At 42.9% G+C, this 25619-nt stretch overlaps 1 protein-coding gene across 1 annotated transcript in view; it reads left to right on the forward strand.

The window, feature by feature from the left end:
- SLC45A2 (solute carrier family 45 member 2) overlaps positions 1 to 25619 on the forward strand; it is a 77710-nt gene that overhangs the window by 51376 nt on the left and 715 nt on the right. The window contains exons 3-4 of the mRNA XM_040420142.1: positions 10687 to 10830; positions 12658 to 12781. Of these exons, the coding sequence (XP_040276076.1) occupies positions 10687 to 10830; positions 12658 to 12692 (179 nt within the window). The 3' untranslated portion in view covers positions 12693 to 12781. The remainder of the gene's footprint in view (positions 1 to 10686; positions 10831 to 12657; positions 12782 to 25619) is intronic.

A 25619-nucleotide genomic window follows, 5' to 3' on the forward strand; every position in this document is an offset into this window, starting at 1 on the left:
GTTTGGAACATTCTTAAAAAGAAGGAACGCACCAGTGAGCTCAGCAACACCAAAAGACCCGGAAGACCACAGAAAACAACTGTGGTGGATGAGCGAAGAATTCTTTCCCTGGTGAAGAAAACCAGTTGGCCAGATCAAGAACACTCTCCAGGAGGTATGTGTATGTGTGTCAAAGTCAACAATCAAGAGAAGACTTCACCAGAGTGAATACAAAGGGTTCACCACAAGATGTAAACCATTGGTGAGCCTCAAAAACAGGAAGGCCAGATTAGAGTTTGCCAAACGACATCTAAAAAATCCTTCACAGTTCTGGAACAACATCCTATGGACAGATGAGACCAAGATCAACTTGTACCATAGTGATGGGAAGAGAAGAGTATGGAGAAGGAAAGGAACTGCTAATGATCCTAAGCATACCACCTCATCAGTGAAGCATGGTGGTGGTAGTGTCATGGCGTGGGCATGTATGGCTGCCAATGGAACTGGTTCTCTTGTATTTATTGATGATGTGACTGCTGACAAAAGCAGCAGGATGAATTCTGAAGTGTTTCGGGCAATATTATCTGCTCCTATTCAGCCAAATGCTTCAGAACTCATTGGACGGCGCTTCACAGTGCAGATGGACAATGACCCAAAGCATACTGCAAAAGCAACTAAATAGTTTTTTTAAGGGAAAGAAGTGGAATGTTATGCACTGGCCAAGTCAATCACCGGACCTGAATCCGATTGAGCATGCATTTCACTTTCTGAAGACAAAACTGAAGGGAAAATGCCCCAAGAACAAGCAGGAACTGAAGACAGTTGCAGTAGAGGCCTGGCAGAGCATCACCAGGGATGAAACCCAGCGTCTGGTGATGTCTATGCGTTCCAGACTTCAGGCTGTAATTGACTGCAAATAATTTTCAACCAAGTATTAAAAAGTGAAAGTTTTGATTTATGATTATTATGTCCCATTACTTTTGGTCCCTTAACAAGTGGGAGGCACATATGCAAACTGTTGTAATTCCTATACCGTTCACCTGATTTCGATGTAAATACCCTCAAATTAAAGCTGACAGTCTGCAGGTAAAGCACATCTTGTTCGTTTCATTTCAAATCCGATTGTGGTGGTGTATATAGCCAAAAATGTTAGAATTGTGTCGATGTCCCAATATTTATGAAGATAGAGATATATATATATATATATATATATATATATATATATATATATATATTAGAAAAAAGTGGCAGCACCGTCTCTAATGCAAACAAGGGGGTGCAACTGGCCCAATATGGATATTAGCAAATCCAATGTATAAAAGTCAAAAAAGTGGGCAGCACTTTTTTATCTCATGGAGTGCTGCATACTTTTTTGATATAGATGCGAAAGTTTGGGCAACCTTGTTAACCGCCATGATTTTCCTGTATAAATCGTTGGTTGTTACGATAAAAAATGTCAGTTTAATATATCATATAGGAGACACACACAGTGATATTTGAGAAGTGAAATGACGTTTATTGGATTTACAGAAAGTGTGCTATAATTGTTTAAACAAATTAGGCAGATGCATAAATTTGGGCACTGTTGTCATTTTATTGATTCCAAAACCTGTAGAACTAATTATTGGAACTCAAATTGGCTTGGTAAGCTCAGTGACCCCTGACCTACATACACAGGTGAATCCAATTATGAGAAAGAGTATTTAAGGGGGTCAATTGTAAGTTTCCGTCCTCTTTTTTAATTTTCTCTGAAGAGTAACAACATGGGGGTCTCAAAACAACTCTCAAATGACCTGAAGACAAAGATTGTTCCCCATCATGGTTTAGGGGAAGGATACAGAAAGCTGTCTCAGAGATTTCAGCTGTCTGTTTCCACAGTTAGGAACATATTGAGGAAATGGAAGACCACAGGCTCAGTTCAAGTTAAGGCTCGAAGTGGCAGACCAAGAAAAATCTCGGATAGACAGAAGCGACGAATGGTGAGAACAGTCAGAGTCAACCCACAGACCAGCACCAAAGACCTACAACATCATCTTGCTGCAGATGGAGTCACTGTGCATCGTTCAACCATTCGGCGCACTTTACACAAGGAGATGCTGGATGCGAGACTGATGCAGAGGAAGCCTTTTCTCCACTTGAGGTGGGCTAAAGCACATTTGGACAAGCCAGCTTCATTTTGGAATAAGGTGCTGTGGACTGATGAAACTAAACTGGAGTTATTTGGCCATAACAAGGGGCGTTATGCATGGAGGAAAAAGAACACAGCATTCCAAGAAAAACACCTGCTACCTACAGTAAAATATAGTGGTGGTTCCATCATGCTGTGGGGCTGTGTGGCCAGTGCAGGGACTGGGAATCTTGTCAAAGTTGAGGGACGCATGGATTCCACTCAGTATCAGCAGATTCTGGAGACCAATGTCCAGGAATCAGTGACAAAGCTGAAGCTGCGCCGGGGCTGGATCTTTCAACAAGACAATGACCCTAAACACTGCTCAAAATCCACTAAGGCATTTATGCAGAGGAACAAGTACAACGTTCTGGAATGGCCATCTCAGTCCCCAGACCTGAATATAATGGGAAATCTGTGGTGTGACTTAAAGAGAGCTGTCCATGCTCGGAAGCCATCAAACCTGAATGAACTAAAGATGTTTTAAAGAAGAATGGTCCAAAATACCTTCAACCAGAATCCAGACTTTCATTGGAACCTACAGGAAGCGTTTAGAGGCTGTAATTTCTGCAAAAGGAGGATCTACTAAATATTGATTTCATTTTTTTTGTGGTGCCCAAATTTATGCACCTGCCTAATTTTGTTTAAACAATTATAGCACACTTTCTGTAAATCCAATAAACTTCATTTCACTTCTCAAATATCACTGTGTGTGTCTCCTATATAATATATTTAACTGACATTTTTTATCGTAACAACCAACGATTTATACAGGAAAATCATGACGATTAACAAGGTTGCCCAAACTTTTGCATCCCACTGTATGTATGTATGTATATGTGTGTATATATATATATATATATATATATATATATATATATATATATATATATACATACATACATATACACATATATATATATATATATATATATATATATATATATGTGTATATGTATGTATGTATATATATATATATATATATATATATATATATATATGAGAGAGAAATCAAATTTAGGTAGTGTTAGTGTAGATTTTTGCACGCACATAACATTTTTGTGTGCGTGCGTCCTGCATTTTTTTTTTATTTTTTACTTCTTTTTTTTTTCTACTCCCTTTTCTCAATTTCAAATTTATTATTTATTACAAGCCCCTTCACGTGTGAAAACACAATATACACACCCCTCACAATAAATAAAGGTTTACACAATTCACACGTCGCACCCCAATAAAATAAAAATGGCCAGTCCGTCCCAATGAGTTTACTCAGCTGAAGAGGCATACGCGTATCTTGCCTCCGATACTGAGTCTGCCAATGAGAGAGGAAAGTGGCATCCTCTTCTCCACTCCTCTACCGCCTCCTCATCATTCGCTGATGAGGGACCCTTTAGAAGGCGCCCCAGAACAGCTGAGGCAGCCACCTAGAGTGAGCCCATATGGACCCCACCCCCTGACGATTATCAGCCCCAAATTCTGGATTTTGAGGGCAGCTCCAGAATACAGATAGATTGTGCGGGCTTCAGTGAACTAGATTTTTTTCAAAATCTTCTTCTCTGAAGATTTTGTAAATTTAATGGTGACCCAAACAATTCATTGATTAGAACCCTACATCGGCATACACTAGACCCGCAAGGCTGGACCCCAGTAAATGCAGCAGAGATGATGACGTTTTGGGGACTCGTGCTGCATATGGGCGTTGTTAAGAAGTCAAACGTTAGGCAATATTGGAGTTCGGACATTTTCTACCAGACTCCAATTTACAGTAAGACCATGACCCGGAAACGATTGCGTCAATTCGGAAATTCCTACACTACAACGATAATGCACAGTGCCCACCCCATAACGACCCAACATTTGACAGTCTGTTCAAGGTTAGGCCTGTCCTTGACCACTTTAACACCAGGTTTGCTGAGGTGTACACCCTAGATAAAAATGTCAGTGTAGATGAGTCCCTATTACTTTTCAAGGGGAGGATTAAATTTTGCCAGTACTTATCTAGCAAATGGGCAAGGTATGGCCTAAAGATTTACTAACTTTTGTGAGAGTAGCTCCGGGTACACCCACAAGTTCCGCATTTACGAAGGGAAAGATTCCAGGATAGAACCCCCAGAATGCCCCCCTCATCCTAGGAGTTAGTGGGAAGATTGCGTGTGACTTACTGCACCCACTGCTGGATAAGGGTTACCACCTCTATGTGGATAACTATTATACCAGCATACCCCTATTCATGTCCCTAACTGCCAGAGGCACTGTGACTTGCTGCACAGTGCGCAAAAATCACAGAGGCCTAGATCCCTGGTAGGGCAACCACTGAGACTGGGCGAAAGTAGGGCTCTCCTCCGTGAGAACATGCTGGTGGTTAAGTACAAGAACAAGAGGGACGTCCTTGTACTGACCACCATTCACGTTAACACCAGCTCCCCTGCTCCTGTACGAGGTACCACGGCACACTGAAGCACAGGACAGACTCTGCTACATCTGGCAAGGTCAGCTTTGCTACTTCTGCAATTGCTAATCTCAGTCCACGTTCCCCCGCGCTTAGGGAACAGAGATGTATTTATAAAAAATCACAAGGGGAAAGCAGATGGATGGACCGAACAAGCGCGCTGATGACAGATTATCAGGGGCTCATTTACTTTCAGGCCTGAGGTGTGAGACTCCGAGAGCACATTTTATTCGAAGCGTGCAGGCAAATCCCCTGGTACAGGAGAGCTAAATGAAAAAAAACAACCCCAAGGCTGCGAAAACTTCCAGAAAGTGTAAAAAGCCAGACTTGTTCTTTAGTCACAGCCTCCGCTGTTCCCTAGCATCGACTCCCTCCCCCGTCTATTCTGCAGGTTGTCAAGAAATCAATCCTCCCGAATAGTAATAGCTGAGTCTATGAGAACATTTCACGAACCTCAGACACCACCACCACCACCTTTAAGATTTATATGGTGAGACGATCACTTAAAGGGGTTGTCAGAATTGGACAACCCCTTTTAAGGAATTTGCTTTGCAGACCCAGTAGCAGGGTTGCAGTGGCAGCAGTTAGTTCCAGACCCTGCAACATGAGGGTGACCAAAGGACCCTCTTTTACATAAGAAGACCCCAATATTGTAAAGGGCCTATGGTAGGTGGGGGCCCGCGTGTACAAACTTTGCATTGGGGCCCAGAAGCTTCAAGTTACACCTACAGGCATGAACTTGGGCACTTGAATTTTCTCTTCTTGCCAAAACCTGGATGGCATCAGGACAGTTCAGATAATATTGACCTCAGGGCTCAGGCAAATTTGAATGAAATTGCACGGGAAAATAGAATTTTTTTTCTTACCTATTGCTACCACTAGGGGGAGCTTGCTCCCTATTGTTTTCTGTAGCTAGCATTGAGTTGAATGGTAACTGTATGAATTTGAATGGAGTGAGCTCCCCCTAGTGGTGTCAGCGAAAGGACAGCTAATTCTATCTTTCTATAGAGAAGATTTGGAGCTGTGTATCTGAAAATCTTGCAAATTGTGCACATTCACACAACCGCGCCATGTTTTGCCGTCCGCAATTTGTGGAACGGAACGGACGGCCCATTATAGAAATTCACAGACAAGAATAGGACATGTGTAACGCCCCAGAGTGGCATTACCACCTTTGCACCTCGCTACTGTCTTTATTGATTAAAGGGGTTGTCCGGGGTCAGAGCTGAACCCGGACATATTCCTATTTTCACCCAGGCAGCCACCCTGACTTGAGCATTGGGGCAGTTCTTGCTCCGATGCTCTCCTTTGCCCTGCCCTAAATCGCGCAGGGCAAAGGCATTTTTTGGAGATCCGGGGACGTACCGGGCTCTCCATGGTGCTGCCAGGAAGCCTGGTGACCTCACCGGCACTGATGGGCGGGATTTAGCGCTGCCCTAGCCAGTAAAACGGCTAGGGCAGTGCTAAAGCCCACCCATCAGAGCCGGTGACGTCACCAAACACACTTTCCCCTGGCAGTGTGTTATGATAAACAAAAGAGCCCATGCCCTGCGCGATGGAGCGCATAGGAGCATGAGATTCTCCGATGCTAGCCTCAGGGTGGCTGCCTGGGTGAAAATAATGGTATGTCCGGGTTCAGCTCTGAACCCGGGCAACCCCTTTAACCTAATGTCGTCATTTTGTATTTATTCCAGGTCCAAACACTATGCATTCCTATTTCTAATGTAACTGTTATGTTCAAAGGTAATGTGCCTGGTTCACCAGCAGGTGGCAGCAAACAAGGCAGAGCTATAGTTACATAGAATGGAGCTTTCCATTTCATTCTAACCGCCCTCTGTGGAGGAGTGGGCGAGTCCCACTTCCTGCAGGAAGGGTGGGGACCACTTTCTAGTGCAGTCTAGCTTACCCCCTGCTAGGTGAAGGAAGCAAGAGCTGGGCATGTCGCCGTTTGACGTGCCCCAGCTAAGCAAGGCAAGCCAGCTAGAGCACCTTCAGCTCTGCTGGATATGGAGGCCACAGCTTAAAGCCTCAGAAGCCAGGAGGAGTTTTCCCTGGACAAATCTAGAGACAGACCAGACTACAAAATGAATTTGTCACGGACACTTCCGTGACAGGGGCCAGGAGATCAGAGAGACTGGCAACACGTGGGTTAATCTGAATGGTTCCTTGTGGATCTGTTGTGTCTGTGTTGTTTTGGTAATGACCACACCTCTGGCAGGTGTTGGTTTGGTCATTTAACTTCCCCTATTTATTACTGCTTACCCCTTCTAGGGGTGCGGTTTATAGCTTCAGTTTATGGACTCTGGGCTTGCTGGTTGTTGGATCTCGGTTGTGCTTCTGGCGCTGCCTTTGCTCCTCGTGAAGTTAATTGTCATCTTTTCCTATTTGTATTTATTTTGTTGTATTCCCCTGTCTGTTGTATCCAGGTCTGAGGGAGACTCCTGTTCATCCTTCTGGTGGAGGAATAGGTTGTCTCAAGGCCCTATAGGGTGTGTTAGGGCTCTAGGTTTGTGTATGAACTTTCCAACCATCAAGGTCAGTTCATACTTATGAGTCAGGACTTGGATTAGGGTTGTTCTAGGAGGTGACCTTCTCCCCTACCCTAGTTTCCAGGCCTCCTTCCTATCCCCTTCCTTCCTGTGCTCTGTGTGGAGTGTTCCCCCACACTCCATCCGTGACAGAAGTACAGCATAAAGAAGAAGCTGAGTTCTATAGCCAGTCTGTCAGTACAGCAGAGCCAGAGAGCAACCGATGTAGCAGAGAGGAGTTTGCCTGCCAGAGGTTTAATGCTAAAGCCTGCTGGAACCAAGACAAAGTCTGCAACCCATTTGGAGAAACGTTTATGCCAAGTAAAGCTGTTATTGAACCTCATCACAAGGTCTGGACTCAATTTATTCTTCATCCCCAAGTTAACTACCCCCCTTATTTGCTGCTTCGGAAGACAATGCCTGGGGTCCAGCGTATCCAGGTAGGAGAACCGTGACACATACGAAACAGTAAGGGATATTGTAGGCCACCCTATACCACTGGGCCATTCCTACACCTGGGTACCACCACCAACACCATTTCTTAAAGGGACTCTGTCCCATTGTTGAGTCACTGCAACTGGTGTTACGAATATTTCTTAAAGGGACCCTTTGCCGCTGTTGGACGTCGCACATGCTCTATATTTTTTGCAGGGCCACGGAACGAAACAACGGATGGGGACGGCACATGGTGTACTGTCTGCATTTTTTTGTGGCCCCATTGAAACAAATCGGTCCGCACCCGTTCTGCAAAATTATGGAACGGATGCCGGCTCATTCATACGGTCGTGTGAATGAGCCCGTAAAAATATATTACGGTAAATTCATCAATGGAAAGAAGGACAATTAAAGGGGTTCTCTGGGAATTAAGAAAATGAAAATACTTAAATATTACTTTGTTATAAATATATTCCCAAATATATTAGTATAATGGCTCGTTTTGTCTAGGGAGCAATTATCAGGGGGAACAAAATGGCCGCCGTCCTATTAGTTAACGCAAAACCTGTCCTAATCACACAGCAGGACAAGTTACTTCATAACACTAAACTAAAGAGTTGCTGCCTCCTCTCTGCTCTGAGAGGAGGGAGGGGTGTGGATAATGTGAAGCAGCTCTTGTATGCAGTCTCCATTACCACTGTCTGTCCTGTCCCTCCTCTCTGTAATTCATGTCTCCTCATGAACTCCATTCCTACAGAGATTGAGCTGAACATCTTATCTGTATTCAGGATCATAATCCCTGACAAGTAGAGCAGAGAGGAGGATGAGGCAGATCTTTACCTCAGTGTCCTGAAGTAACTTGCCCTGTTGTGCGATTAGGACAGGTTTTCTGTGTACTAATAGGATGGCGGCCATTTTGTTTATCCTAATTGTTGCTCCCCAGACAAAACAAGCCGTTCTAACAAATAAAAAAGGTATTTGGGAATATATTTATAGTAAGTATTTTAATTTTCTTAATTCCCGGAGAACCCCTTTAAACTCGAGCTACAATTACCCCTCGAAGGCCCTAGACCACCACCGGAATTTTAACCCCTTAACACCCCAAACCACAGGGATATTCCTCTCTGAGGGACATTTATCAGAGCAATAATGTATACCTACAGGCATGTCTCCCATTTAAAAAAATATATAACTGGCCGGTCAGATCTGATTGGCTGCTGCGCTTTTCCTCTATAGCGCTGTAATATATAAAGCCTCCTATACATGCAGTGCGCTGTGTCCATTTATAGCTATGCATTTGGGTTTAGAGATGTCCCGAACTATCCGCCGGCGAACAGTTCCCGGCGAACATAGCTTGTTCGCCGCGGCGGGCGAACATATGCAATGTTCGGTCCGCCCCCTATACATCATCATTGAGCAAACTTTGACCCTGTACCTCACAGTCAGCAGACACATTCCAGCCAATCAGCATACCCTCCCTCCCAGACCCTCCCACCTCCTATCAAAAAGCAAGGACAGCATCCATCTTAGATTCATTCTGAAGCTGCAGTGTCACAAATTTGACTAAGTTGTAATCGCAATGCGAATTCAACTTAGAGCTGGGTTCCTAACGGTTGTATTGCTAGAATATAACAAAGATTGAGACTATAGTGCTATATTCGTTATATTCGTCAATTCTAGCAATACAACCATTAGGAACTTAGCTCTAAGTTGTAATCGCAATGCGATTTAATGCAGGTTATATTAATCGCATTGCGAATTCAACTTGCCACACTCTGCGTCAACTACGTAATTTTCCATGGGAGTTTTGCCATGGATCCCCCTCCGGCATGCCACAGTCCAGGTGTTAGTCCCCTTGAAACAACTTTTCCATCACTATTGTGGCCAGAAAGAGTCCCTGTGGGTTTTAAAATTCGCCTGTCTATTGAAGTCTATGGCGGTTCGCCTGTTCGCGAACCTTCGCGGAAGTTCGCCGTCCGCGAACGGAAAATTTTATGTTCGAGATCTCTATTTGGGTTTAGCTGCACACCCAAGTGTTCTGTTTACCGTACGGATCTGAATGGAACTGACAGTCCTGATAATTGATGCCATACAATATGCACTGAGAGTGGCAAATGGCTATTATTCAAACATACAGAATGCTAGTAAAATGTAATCTCTGCAAGACGTGGTCAGTAAAAGCTACGGAGCATAGAGAGGAGCTGACTCCCCCCCCCCCCCCCCCCCCCCCCCCCTTCTCCTGACATGGCTGTCTTAGTAAATACTTGTATTCCCCCATGTAATAGTTCTGGAGCATCTTTTCTTATGACCCTATGCTGTCCTTCCTCTATTATTCCTACTAGAAGTTTATAAATAAAGGTCCATCTGGGTTTTTCCAGTTGGCGGGTGTGTCCCTGCACAGTCTGTATAGCGTTAAACAATGCAGGGATACACCCCCAATTGGTTTGTTTTATATCCTTGTAGCAGGAATAATAGAGGAATGGCATCGTCATGAGAACAGATGCTCCAGAATTCCCGTTACACAAGAAATGCAAGTAGTTACAAAAATACACACAGCAGGGAAGATGACAGGTCCTCTTTAAAAATGACACAGGAAGTGGATTATTGTATAGACACCGACATGGTGTACGCTGATGTACTCTGGTGATGGTGGATGATGGGGGCTGTAGTACAGCTGGAAGAATAGTACAGAATATTAATGCATGCTAGTTTGTATCAGGATCTTTGGGTATGTCCCTACAGGTGATGCGTCCCAGTTATTTCATAAACTGTGGTGCATGTTTTTTCCTTCAGTGGATTCAAAAGCCGAAAAATTGTTGTTACCTGTTGGGGGATGACGACGACGACACCATACAGACGGTGACAACATACAGACGTACTACAGTGCATTTTTACATTTTTATAAAGGCATTCTGGTAAAAACAAAAAGTGCTGTAGGACGTCTGCATGTTGGTGTCTCTGTCTCTGCCACTTGTATTTATTTTCCATTGTGTTTGATCCTAAAGAAGGAGTCAGTTATCTCTTGATTTCTGTTATAACCAGCGGGAGGCCATGATAGGACAATACGACTCTTGGTGGTAGATGCTGTTACATCATATTTTAGCTTTGTATTGTGTTGTGTTTTTCAGGTGCAGAAGCGAATGACTCTGAAGTCTCTGGTCCGCGCCCTCCTAACCATGCCGTCTCATTATCGTTACCTGTGTGTGAGCCACCTCATCGGATGGACGGCCTTCCTCGCAAACATGCTTTTCTTTACCGATTATATGGGGCAGGTGAGTTATGAAGACCAAAGCTTGGACATGAATGTGCCCCCTTGAGTACCATTTAATCTAAATTGATCCCAACTTCTGTGCTAAGGAACTTCTTAACCCCTTCTTGTCCACGTCATGTAAATGAATGGGCTAACAGGCTGGTCCCTGCGCCTTCAGCCCTGCAATTTACATGGACAATGCTGTTGGCAGGATAAGGCAGCCACATTGGCAGCCCAGTCCTGTACTATATTTCAGTTCCTTGCCCCCCCCCCCCCCCCAAAAAAATAAAAAATAAAAATAAAAAAATATATAAAAATAAAACCACTTATATTTATCTATGATCTCAAAAGCTGAGGCACTGCTTCTGCTTTGGGGTAGGTGCTGGTGCTAGGGAACCCTGTGACATACATCAGTGATGACATCACAGGGATTCCCAGTGCAGAGGGGGCTTGAAGGCATGCAGAGAAGACAGGATCTGTACTTGGATGATTATCCTCAATGTCCAGAGGCTGCAGCTAAAGCTAAGGGAAGGGGATGGTAAGGTTTTTGTTTTTGGCCCTGTAGTGATGTCATAGTTACGCCACAGATGTCAAACTCCTGGCCCTCCAGCTGTTGCAAAACTACAACTCCCAGCATTCCCTTATAACTGTAGGATGTCCAGGCATGATGAGAGTTGTAGTTTTGCAACAGCCGGAGGGCTATGAGTTTGGCATCTCTGGCTTACACCATGTGCACATTACTATGCATGGGAGAATTACAAGAGCCATTTTCAGGGTAAATTGGATTCATTGAACAAAAACATGACATAACATTTTGAAAAACAGTTTTTGATTTGGACCATTCTTCCCCTTAAAAAAAAAATTACAAAATTACAAAATGAATTGATGCCAACTTTAAAGAATAATCTCTGTTGGAGATCTCTGAGCTACTAGAAGAAGTATTGTACCTAATTCAGGACCCTTATCTAGTAGCCAGGGTGGACATCGGGAACAAAAAATAATCTCTGTCTCTCCAGACATTTCATTCACAGGTCATTGGTAATAATGCAGTACTTCTTTTCACCTGTGGTGGCACTGCAGGAAAATTGAACACTTCCTCCCTAGTAGATTTCAGCTGATCGCTGGGGTACAGACAATGAGACTCTTTAAGATCAGCTGGTTTTTGGGGACCTTTTCTGACAAAAGCGGACAACCTCTTTAAGGGAAACTCATTTTTTTGAAACAAGGAGCAGAAAAGTAATTTTGTTTAACCCCTTAGTGACCACCAATATGCCTTTTTATGGCGGTCACTAAAAGGCCTTAGGCTGGGCCACTTTTTCTCTGTGGTACTGTCTAAGCACTATTCGGGTCAGCCCCCTGTGCAGCGGAGAACAGGGGCTCGGCTCCTGCTCTAACAGCCCAGACTGGCTGGAGTGCCGATCCGGGCTGTTTAACCCCTTACATGCCACGGGCAATGGTGCTCGCCGCATGTAAGCGGTGACAGAGGGAGCAGACATCGCAGGGGGTACCTATGTGTGTAAAGGCTGGCTGGGGCGTGGTGTAGGCCCCAAGTCAGCCTTGAGTGCTTCCCAGGAGGCTGTGCCTGTGCAGCCTGCTGGTCAATGTCAGTATAGCAATGACATTAAAAAGCAATGCACTATATGGATAAAATATTACCTGGCATAGTCCCCTTGTTGGACTATTAGGTAGTAAAAAAAACAAAAAAACAAACGTATTAAATTTAAAAAATCCAATAAAAATAAATACTTTTTTTTTTTTCCAGGAAGAAAAACGCTTGCTCAATAAGGCCCAAAACAGGCCGGTCACTAAGGGGTTAAACTTTTCTTCTTTTTTTTTTTTCAATCTGCAGATTGTTTACCATGGAAATCCATATGCACCTCATAACTCTACCGCGTACCTTATCTATGAGCGAGGGGTGGAAGTAGGATGCTGGGGCATGTGTATTAATGCCATCTCTTCATCCTTGTACTCCTGTAAGTAATGGATCTGTTGTCAAGTCTGTGATTTCTAGAAATCTGAAGATGTCTTAAGCTGATCACAAAGTGTCCTCCTGCTGGGACCTCCAGCGATCAGCTGTAATGTGTGAGGAACCTGGCAGTAAGTGTTCAGTTTCCCTACAGCGCCACCCCAGGGAAAATAAAGTATTACATAGTGTCCATTCATGTCAATGTGTTGCCTGCATAATGCAGGACAGGACAAGTCCTCCACAGTGAGAGACGCTCTATGTAACCACTCTTCTATTGGGACAAGAGATGATGGCCCTGAACAGACGACCTCTTTCCCCCAAAAAAAGAAAATCTATTAGGACATCCTGAGTGGAGAGAGGAGGTGGGTGGCAAATCTTTCTCTGTGGTTTATATTGATTTCAACAGGCAACCTAATAATACTTAAAGGGGTATTCCGGCTACCATAAATATAACCTCTGTTTCAGACTTATTCATCATCAATAATTACCTAATATAATGTAAATTTCACATATTTACCATTCAGTAGCTATAAAAGTAGTTTTCTTCCTCTGCTACCCACTGTGTTTCCGAATATATTACCATGGCATCGACCTGTAGTTCTGAGCCTTTGTTAGGTCGAGCATGCTCAGTGTGTTGCTATCAATCCTCTAGCTAAATGTCTTGTGAAACAAAGGGTGTGTCAGTGTGCTGCTGATTACTGAGTAGAGGGGGCGTGACCACACTGTATATCAGGCAGCCAATCAAGCATCAACACTCAGGAACCAGCACAAACTCACAGCAGGAAAGCTCGGCATTGTGGGGATTGTAGTTTTGTGAGGGAAGATCAGACGCCATGACACTCTCACACAGCAGCTACACAAATGTAGCTACGCAAGGTAATTTAGAACTCTGGTTATATGTATAGATGTGGGTTCTGGTTGGGTCACAGCTTGCAACCTTAAGGCCCCTTTCACACGGGGCGTTGCGGGAAAATGTGCGGGTGCGTTGTGGGAACACGCGCAAATTTTCCGCGCGAGTGCAAAACATTGTAATGCGTTTTGCACTCGCGTGAGAAAAATCGCGCGTGTTTGGTACCCAAACCCGAACTTCTTCACAGAAGCTCGGGCTTGGGATCGGTGTTCTGTAGATTGTATTATTTTCCCTTATAACATGGTTATAAGGGGAAAAAATAGCATTCTGAATACAGAATGCATAGTAAAACAGCGCTGGAGGGGTTAAAAAAATAAATAAAATTTAACTCCCCTTAGTCCACTTGATCGCACTGCCCAGCTTCTCGTCTGTCTCCTTTGTTGAACAGGACCTGTGGTGAGCATTCATTACAGGAACAGGACCTGTGGTGACGTCACTCAGGTCATCACATGATCCATTCAATGATCTTTTACCGTGTGAAAGGGGCCTAATGCAGTTTTAAAAAAAAATAAGTCACTTAAGGAATACCACTTTTAATAGTAATATTTCATTCCTTCTCTGGTGGCGCCATAGGAAAACTGAACACTTGTTGGGTTCAATCACAAATTATAGCTAATTTTTGGGGAACTTAATAGCGGGGTGCTCTGTCACAAATTTATTTTAGGGGATCCTTGAACAAAATGGGACTGTCCAAAACTCTGCTTTAAAAGAACATATAGACTTGAACCAATATAGACAAGATTGTTGTAATTCACTGGGAGCAAGCAAAGATCTTGTAAAAACCAAAATCGGCCATTTTTTATACTGTTATAATGTTCACAGGGCGTGATATATATGTTTGTTTATGGACATGTAACCATTTATTTTTTGAGACTCGTAGCACATGAAATAAATGTTGCAGCACGTTACACCATGCTTTTCAAAGGCTTAATGAAGCTAGAAATGGCTCCATCTGTATTTTAATAAGTTTGGATGCCAATGATGTTTACATCTTCATTGTTCATTTTTATATGCAAAATTGGGAGAGGGGTGATTTGATTTTTCAATATATATTATTATTTTTTCCTTTTTTTTTTTTTTTTTTTTTTAAAGGGGTTAGGGTACTTTCACACTTGCGGCAGAGGATTCCGGTAGGCAGTTCCGTCGCCGGAACTGCCTGTCGGATCCGGCAATCCGGACGCAAACTGATGGCATTTGAAATACCAGATCTGTCTCTCCAGTGTCATCCGGAAAAACAGATCCAGTATTAATTTTTCTTTTTTGCATTTTTAAAGGTCTGTGCATGCGCAGACCAGAAAGCCGGATTCGTTTTGCCGATACACTTAGTACCGGATCCGGCATTAATACATTTCAATGGAAATTAATGCCGGATCCGGCAAGTGATCAGTATTTTTGGCCGGAGAGAAAATGGCAGCATGCTGCGGTATTTTCTCCGGCCAAACAACGTAAGAGGGACTGAACTGATGCATCCTGAACGGATTGCTCTCCATTCAGAATGCATTAGGATAAAACTAATGAGTTCTTTTCCGGTATTGAGCCCCTAGGACGGAACTCAGCGCCGGAAAAGAAAAACGCTAGTGTGAAAGTACCCTTAGCCTGAAATTTACATTGATGACCTATCCTCAGGACAGGTCATTAATATCAGATCGGCGGGAGTCCAACACATGGGTGCCGTGGCCTCTTCCTAGGCCATGTGAGGTCACTGTACATGATTTGGTTTAGATATTGTGTCAACTTTATTCTATGGGCTACCACCATAAAATGTTTAAAGTTTAAACTTAATTGATCTTGATTTAATTTGTTTTTGTTCAATGGAGACAGATTGACGCTGAATTAATTGATTACTAAAGTATCCCAAAGCATTATGATCAGCGACAGGCAATCTGAGACCTCAGAGTATGGGCTGACAATGTGGCTAAGCCACACACATCCACGTCAACCAACTGGGGCACAATTTTGAAATAAGATTTTGTACCCAAGATTTTGTGGATGGCTATGGCTTGGTCACATGCGGCCAGCCATGCTGTTTGGGCATACCCTACCGGGTATGCCACATGAAGTTTTTGTTAACCCCCTGACAGCAATGGTAACCCATTGGCACCCTGGAATTGTGTTGCAGAGTGCCAATGTCCTGACAGTTTGCTGGACGTCCTAGATGCCATGGTTGCTATTGACTGAAGCATCTAAGGAGCTGTATGGCTGTCCAAGTGGGATGTTGGCTGCATATTACACCCTCTACTACAGTTCCTGGGTGAAATTTGGCCAGTGCCAATGAAATATAAAACTTCACTTTTATTGTATACTATTAAAATCCATAGAGCGTAACTTCAGGCTTGCGCGTTTCAAGAGCCCAAGCTCTTGTATACACTATTCAAGGGGAAGTCAAAAAATTGTAATGTGTGTGTCCTCTCCATACGATAGAGAATAATTGTCTGATGATGATCATGAGACTTGTGGTCTTGTGTTATCCCCCTCCTTGGTATGAATTGAATGAAGATCAAGCATGCACACTGCCACACCATTCATCTCTGTAGGACTGTGGAAGACAGAGTCCAACGCAGTCCCATAGAGATGAATGGGCTGGCAGTGTGCATGGTCATCCACCACTCCCATCATACAGGGGGCAAAAACCAGCGATCAGACCCACAAAATAGCCAGCAGCTCATCCTCCACCAGGCATGGTAACAAACATGGCTGACCTCCTTTTTCAGAGCAAATTTTGGATGTTTTTGGTTTCTGGAAATGAAGGATGATTGGTTTTCACCATAAATTTTTATCATTTTGCTGGTTATGAGCTACAAACCTTCTCATTGCAGTTTAATTGTGTCACACAGCATTTTACAAGTGAAGATGTTCTATTCGATGCCCTTCATTTGCTCTTCTTGATTATATACACTGTATATATTTTTTTCATCCCTCCACAAGTCAATTTAATGTAGCCTCATGGGAACTGACATGTCTCAGAAGCTTTGATCTTGACTATAGCTGAAGGAGAGCTTTTAATCTCTGCTGGAGCAGTGTTCTATCCTGACTGAGGTGGAAGGTTTGATGGACTCGAAGTAAAGTTTACTTAAGATGTCTTCTTCACAGTAAATGACTGTTTTATAAGCACTCCGGGATTTTTTTTTTCCCTTTTATAGAGCAGAATAGGCTATTATTAACCCTTTCAGTACCTGGCCACTTTTCACCTTAAATCCCAGGCCGATTTTTGCAAATCTGACGTGTCCCTTTTCAGGGGTGCACAACCTTTTCTGGTTGGGGGCCACATTGTCAACGTGAACCAATTCCAAGGCCCGAAAATAAACTTTAAAGGGGTATTACCAAGTGAAATACTATATTTATGGTATATTGAACATACAGTATATATCATAAATGTCAAGTTATACAATAAATCATAAATGTCTAGTTACTCCCATCTAATGGGACAATACATGAAAGATTCATGTGAGCAGCCACAAGACATAGACATACATGTCTGCTACCAGATGATTGGGGGCCACATAGAATGGTATTGAGGGCCTCATGTGGCCCACGGGCCGCAGGTTGTGCATCCCTGCTTTATGTGGTAATAACTTTGGACCGCTTTTACTTATCCAAGCCATTCTGAGACTGTTTTCTCGTGACACATTGTACTTCACGACAGTGGTACATTTGAGTCGATATACACTCACCTAAAGAATAATTAGGAACACCATACTAATACGGTGTTGGATCCCCTTTTGCCTTCAGAACTGCCTTAATTCTACGTGGCATTGATTCAACAAGGTGCTGATAGCATTCTTTAGAAATGTTGGCCCATATTGATAGGATAGCATCTTGCAGTTGATGGAGATTTGAGGGATGCACATCCAGGGCACGAAGCTCCCGTTCCACCACATCCCAAAGATGCTCTATTGGGTTGAGATCTGGTGACTGTGGGGGCCATTTTAGTACAGTGAACTCATTGTCATGTTCAAGAAACCAATTTGAAATGTTTCGAGCTTTGTGACATGGTGCATTATCCTGCTGGAAGTAGCCATCAGAGGATGGATACATGTTCTCATTCTGTTTACGCCAAATTCGGACTCTACCATTTGAATGTCTCAACAGAAATCGAGACTCATCAGACCAGGCAACATTTTTCCAGTCTTCAACAGTCCAATTTTGGTGAGCTCGTGCAAATTGTAGCCTCTTTTTCCTATTTGTAGTGGAGATGAGTGGTACCCGGTGGGGTCTTCTGCTGTTGTAGCCCATCTGCCTCAAGGTTGTGCGTGTTGTGGCTTCACAAATGCTTTGCTGCATACCTCGGTTGTAACGAGTGGTTATTTCAGTCAACGTTGCTCTTCTATCAGCTTGAATCAGTCGGCCCATTCTCCTCTGACCTCTAGCATCCACAAGGCATTTTTGCCCACAGGACTGCCGCATACTGGATGTTTTTCCCTTTTCACACCATTCTTTGTAAACCCTAGAAATGGTTGTGCGTGAAAATCCCAGTAACTGAGCAGATTGTGAAATACTCAGACCGGCCCGTCTGGCACCAACAACCATGCCAAGCTCAAAGTTGCTTAAATCACCTTTCTTTCCCATTCTGACATTCAGTTTGGAGTTCAGGAGATTGTCTTGACCAGGACCACCCCCCTAAATGCATTGAAGCAACTGCCATGTGATTGGTTGACTAGATAATTTCATTAATGAGAAATAGAACAGGTGTTCCTAATAATTCTTTAGGTGAGTGTATTTCACCTTTATTTATAAAATTAATCCAAAATTTACCAATAATTTTCTAAATTTTTAATTCTCTACTTTTAAGACAGATATTAATACCTCATAAAATGGTTATCGATCAACATTCCCCATATGCCTGCTTTATGTTCGCATAATTTTGTAAATGTCATTTTATTTTTTTAGGACGTTATAAGGCTTAGAAGTTTAGAAGCAATTTTAAAAATTTTCAACAAAATTTCCAAAACCATTTTTTTAAGCACCAATTCAGTTATAAAGTGATTTTTAGGGGCTTACGTAATGGAAACCACCCATAAATGACCCAATTTTTAGAAACTTCACCCCTCAAATTGTTCAAAACTGATGTTACAAACTTTGTTAACCCTTGAGGTGTTCCACAAGAATTAAAGGTAAATGGAGGGGACCTTTTAAAATTTAACTTTTTTGGTAGATTTTTTTTTTTCTTGCTGCACAGCAAGGGTTAACAGCAAAATAAACCTCAATATATATTACCGGTACTCTGATTCTGCAGTTTACATAAATACCCCATATGTGACGGTAAATTGCTCTAGTGGTCAGAAGGAAAGGAGCGCCATATGGATTTTGCTACAGTGGAAACCCTCAAAAAGTGACCCATATTGGAAACTACACCCTTTAAGAATATATTAAGGGGGGTACTGGGCACTTTGACCCCCTAAGCGTTTTACGCTTTGACCCCCTTGGCTGTAAAAATGAAAAGTTTCGTTTCTTCCAATAAAATGTTGCTTTAGCCCCAATTTTTTTATTTTCAAAAGGGGCAACAGGAGAAAAAGCACCCCATCATTTGTTACCCATTTTCTCCTGAATACAGTAACACCCCATATGTTGTGGTGAACTGCTGTGAGGTTACATGGCCATATGGCTTTTGCAGCACAGATTTTGATGGATAGGTTTATGGGTGCCATTGGCTTTTATTTTTTTAAGTGATTATCTTATGTGGGGGCTCATTTTTTGTGGGATGAGGTGATTTAATTGGAACCATTTTGGGGTACATATGACTTTTTGTGATCGCTTGGTATTAAACTTTTTGTGAGGCAAGGTGAAAAAAAAAGGCTGTTTTGTTATAGTTATATAGTTTTATATATATTTATACACTTATCTAAAGAATTATTAGGAACACCTGTTCTATTTCTCATTAATGCAATTATCTAGTCAACCAATCACATGGCAGTTGCTTCAATGCATTTTAAGGGGGTGCTCCTGGTCAAGACAATCTCCTGAACTCCAAACTGAATGTCAGAATGGGAAAGAAAGGTGATTTAAGCAACTTTGAGCGTGGCATGGTTGTTGGTGCCAGACGGGCCGGTCTGAGTATTTCACAATCTGCTCAGTTACTGGGATTTTCACGCACAACCATTTCTAGGGTTTACAAAGAATGGTGTGAAAAGGAAAAAACATCCAGTATGCGGCAGTCCTGTGGGCAAAAATGCCTTGTGGATGCTAGAGGTCAGAGGAGAATGGGCCGACTGATTCAAGCTGATAGAAGAGCAACGCCGGGTACCACTCATCTCCACTACAAATAGGAAAAAGAGGCTACAATTTGCACGAGCTCACCAAAATTGGACTGTTGAAGACTGGAAAAATGTTGCCTGGTCTGATGAGTCTCTATTTCTGTTGAGACATTCATATGGTAGAGTCCGAATTTGGCGTAAACAGAATGAGAACATGTATCCATCCTCTGATGGCTACTTCCAGCAGGATAATGCACCATGTCACAAAGCTCGAATCATTTCAAATTGGTTTCTTGAACATGACAACGAGTTCACTGTACTAAAATGGCCCCCACAGTCACCAGATCTCAACCCAATAGAGCATCTTTGGGATGTGGTGGAACGGGATCTTCGTGCCCTGGATGTGCATCCCTCAAATCTCCATCAACTGCAAGATGCTATCCTATCAATATGGGCCAACATTTCTAAAGAATGCTATCAGCACCTTGTTGAATCAATGCCACATAGAATTAAGGCAGTTCTGAAGGCAAAAGGAGCTCCAACACCGTATTAGTATGGTGTTCCTAATAATTCTTTAGGTGAGTGTGTGTGTGTGTGTGTGTATATGTGTATATATATATATATATATATATATATATATATATATATATATATATATATACAGGGAGTGCAGAATTATTAGGCAAGTTGTATTTTTGAGGATAAATTTTATTATTGACCAACAACCATGTTCTCAATGAACCCAAAAAACTCATTAATATCAAAGCTGAATATTTTTGGAAGTAGTTTTTAGTTTGTTTTTAGTTTAAGCTATTTTAGGGGGATATCTGTGTGTGCAGGTGACTATTACTGTGCATAATTATTAGGCAACTTAACAAAAAACAAATATATACCCATTTCAATTATTTATTTTTACCAGTGAAACCAATATAACATCTCAACATTCACAAATATACATTTCTGACATTCAAAAACAAAACAAAAACAAATCAGTGACCAATATAGCCACCTTTCTTTGCAAGGACACTCAAAAGCCTGCCATCCATGGATTCTGTCAGTGTTTTGATCTGTTCACCATCAACATTGCGTGCAGCAGCAACCACAGCCTCCCAGACACTGTTCAGAGAGGTGTACTGTTTTCCCTCCTTGTAAATCTCACATTTGATGATGGACCACAGGTTCTCAATGGGGTTCAGATCAGGTGAACAAGGAGGCCATGTCATTAGATTTTCTTCTTTTATACCCTTTCTTGCCAGCCATGCTGTGGAGTACTTGGACGTGTGTGATGGAGCATTGTCCTGCATGAAAATCATGTTTTTCTTGAAGGATGCAGACTTCTTCCTGTACCACTGCTTGAAGAAGGTGTCTTCCAGAAACTGGCAGTAGGACTGGGAGTTGAGCTTGACTCCATCCTCAACCCGAAAAGGCCCCACAAGCTCATCTTTGATGATACCAGCCCAAACCAGTACTCCACCTCCACCTTGCTGCCGTCTGAGTCGGACTGGAGCTCTCTGCCCTTTACCAATCCAGCCACGGGCCCATCCATCTGGCCCATCAAGACTCACTCTCATTTCATCAGTCCATAAAACCTTAGAAAAATCAGTCTTGAGATATTTCTTGGCCCAGTCTTGACGTTTCAGCTTGTGTGTCTTGTTCAGTGGTGGTCGTCTTTCAGCCTTTCTTACCTTGGCCATGTCTCTGAGTATTGCACACCTTGTGCTTTTGGGCACTCCAGTGATGTTGCAGCTCTGAAATATGGCCAAACTGGTGGCAAGTGGCATCTTGGCAGCTGCACGCTTGACTTTTCTCAGTTCATGGGCAGTTATTTTGCGCCTTGGTTTTTCCACACGCTTCTTGCGACCCTGTTGACTATTTTGAATGAAACGCTTGATTGTTCGATGATCACGCTTCAGAAGCTTTGCAATTTTAAGAGTGCTGCATCCCTCTGCAAGATATCTCACTATTTTTGACTTTTCTGAGCCTGTCAAGTCCTTCTTTTGACCCATTTTGCCAAAGGAAAGGAAGTTGCCTAATAATTATGCACACCTAATATAGGGTGTTGATGTCATTAGACCACACCCCTTTTCATTACAGAGATGCACATCACCTAATATGCTTAATTGGTAGTAGGCTTTCGAACCTATACAGCTTGGAGTAAGACAACATGCATAAAGAGGATGATGTGGTCAAAATACTCATTTGCCTAATAATTCTGCACGCAGTATATATATATATATATATATATATATATATATATATATATATATATATATATATTTTTTTTTATTTTATTTTATGTTTTTACAGCATTCACCTGAGGGGGCATATAATGATATTTTTATAGAGCAGGTTGTTATAGATACCTAATATGTCTATCATTTATTTTTGTTAAGTTTTACACAGTGAAATCCTTTTTGAACAGAATAGAATCTTGTTTTTGTGTTGCCATTTTCTGAAAACCCTTTTTTATTTTTTTTTGCGATTGTCTTAGGTAGGGGCTCATTTTTTGCAGGATGAGATGACTGGTACTATTTTGGGGTACAAAAGATTTTTTGATCACTTGGTATTATACTTTTTGTGAGGCAAGGTGACCAGAAAATAGCTTTTTTTTACACAGTTTTTCTTAATTTAAAAAAAAAATGTTTTACTTTATTTTGTGAAAAGGAAATTATTATTATTTTTTTACTTTAAACTTTTTTTGTAAAACTCTATTTTTTTTTTAGCTTTTTTTCACTCTAGGACTTCAACTTTTGGGGGTCTGATCCCCTTTACAATGCATTACAATACATTGTAATGCATTGGCTGTAAGTGTATTACTCACTGTAATACACTTATAGCTAACTGCCTGTGAGATCCAGGGGGCTGGATCTCACAGGCTCTCACGGAAGGCAGCCACAATGCATCCCTGCCATCGGGTCCCTTTCACAGCAGTGCGGGGACCCGATGGACACCCTGCACCCGGCAGGATACCGCACATGCTGCAGTCAGCACTGACCGTGGCAGCGCAAGGGTTAATGCGCCCGCATCAGTGTTTTCACCGATGCATATAGCAGGGTTACGGCTATTAGTGACTGCAACTGAGTTAGTGCGTTACAAATCACACAGCTTAAATACTGGTGGTGAGTTAGTAATATACATAAAATATAAAAAAAAAAAAAACTTGCCTCATATTGTGTAGTTACCCCTTGTCATGGCACACATGACAAATGCCCCCTTCACCCCTTGGCGAAGTCTATATGCTTGCTTCCCTGTGGGTTGATATACTGAAGAAGGCTGTCCCCAGAATACCCCAAGCTACACAGAACCAGATATCATGCTCTATCCTATGCGACCCCACCCTTTTCTGCTTGGACTCCTGACTATATGTTTTATAACATGAATTCAAAATATGTGAGAATAAATAAGCTTACGCAGGATGTAACGGATCTCCTAGCACCCCGACCGGGTACCTCCGTTGATAAATGCTCCCAGTGCCTCCCGAGGACTCCAAGCACTCCGCTCGACACCGATACCACCACGGGAACCAGGAACAGGAACAGCTTTTACAAGAGCTAGGAGTAATAGCCAGGGGAGTATACAAGTATAGCAATCCCCACACACATGAGACGGGGCTCTATGTTGAGTGTAAAACAGGAACTCTTTATTGAGGGCTACCCGCCCGTATTTATGCAGGTCCCCATCTGGTGGACACACCCCTAGGGGACCAGAAGGAAGACTGTGACACAGGACAGATATGCAGCAATTCAGGATACACAGACACAAGACATCCCCACAATGCATCATGGTTTCCTCCTCTCTGCCCTGGAGACACCTGAGGAGTAATTCAATTATCTCTCAGGACAAAGGGAAATCGACAATACACATGTGGGGACAACAGGACAGGAATCACCATTTAAACATAAAATGTCACAACCCTTACAGTAAACACAGACATTTAACATATCTCAGACAGCTCAAGTCTGAGTGCATATTATTAGCTATCTGGGTACCCTCACATAACATACAAATCAAATTCCAAAGACAGATGGTTCTGTCGCACCTCAAAACCCCACATATCCCCATATGGCTTGGATCTGAGTGCTCAGATGCCACAAACACAGTCAAATCGCCATGGGGTTTAAGTTTTGCATGGGCTGATGAGAGGGCCCATAATCCTGGGGCAAGAGGCTGGCAACCAGGGCCCTCCAAAACCCAGGGGCGAGGTTATTTTCGCCACACAGGATAAGTGAATAATAATAATAACTAATAAAAAAAAATATATAAAAACAGACCACATACAAAGTAGTAAAAGTAAATAAATAGCAATCACTGGCCTGCAACACAATACAATATTGGAGAAACTCCTGCCACTATAGCACATGGCTGACACCCCATGATTATACAAGAGATTGGGATAGGGTTACAACATCCTACCTGGATATTGTTCCTCAATGTAATTCCCAGTCTGTGTGCACCAGGTTTCTACCTTTCTTCCACCTTCTTCTAAGGATGTCCAGTGTACAGCATGCATGTTTGTGACACACAACCCACATTGTAGGTTAACCATATGATACCACAGTGCAGAACAATATATTGCCCTAAAAGCTGTCCCTCTGTAGTGGCCATCAATGGCTGCCATTTCCTGTCCTCCTCCTTCAGTTGTCTCTGATTAAAATATGGAGCACGGGGCTTAGGAGGTGAGATGTGGACTGAACAGTCACTGGGCCTGCTGGAGAAGCCTGAGGGCCAGTCTCCTTCCTAGCGACTACGGACCTAGGATTTTGATGATCCCCCTTGTTTGGTTGAACCGTGTGTCCGGGGCACATGGACGGCTGTTGCAGTGGAGTCTGTCCCTACAGCCGTTCACTTTCACAATCTAAGATCGGCCTGGGAAACAGAATGTGAATGCTGATGGACTATCTCTCCAAACAGAACTGGAAGGGTGACTAACATGGACATCCCCAAGTGGACCCGTAGAGGGTCTCACCGGGTCTGCCATCCTTTAACTTGGGGGAGCTATTTGATGACATGGTCATCAGTTTGAGTTAAATGTGTATTGTTGTTGGATATGTGTAATTATGTTATACTGTGTAACTTGTGTGGGGTTTCGCTCTGGTAGATGGGGTAAGCGGGCGCAGTACAGAGGCAAAATACAAGTTCTTAACTCAAAACGTCAGTGTTTATTCACACTTGAGGCAATTGCACAAAACAGAACGTAACTTTGCAGTCTTGGTGTTAATTCAAACACAATGGAAAGTTCATACAACACAAGTCACCTTGCTGGCAGTTCTGTCTCCAGTAGCCCACAGCAGGCTTTAGGGGGCCTGTTTCCCCAGCATGCGTCTATCAGCCCTCCAGCATGGCACAAAGCCTCAGATCCCAAAAACAGAGACCTCTCTGCCGAGCCCTGCTGCCTATTTAAGGACAGCCAGGTGCTGCCAAAACCCGGACCGGCACTTAAACTCCGCTTCGGTATTTGACCTCATCTGGCTGGAAACCAGCCCAGCCGCACATGCTGGGAGGAAAATACCTGCCTTGCCAGACACAACCCCTCACTGTGTCACACTTGTTATCAATAGACTGTCAGGACCCCCCTTTCGTTATCTCCCATTGTACTCTGAAAGAGCTCGGGACAATGACATTTTGGCCAGGCTCCTGCTGGGGCTATCTGGAGCTATTTTAGCAGATAGACCCCTGTGGTGTGGTGCAGACAGAATGTCCGGGGAGGGGAAGGGGGATGTGATGGGATGGGATTGCAGTTTCAT

The sequence above is a fragment of the Bufo bufo genome, chromosome 2 (genome assembly GCF_905171765.1).
Source record: "Bufo bufo chromosome 2, aBufBuf1.1, whole genome shotgun sequence".
In the NCBI taxonomy this organism is placed as follows: Eukaryota; Metazoa; Chordata; class Amphibia; order Anura; family Bufonidae; genus Bufo; species Bufo bufo.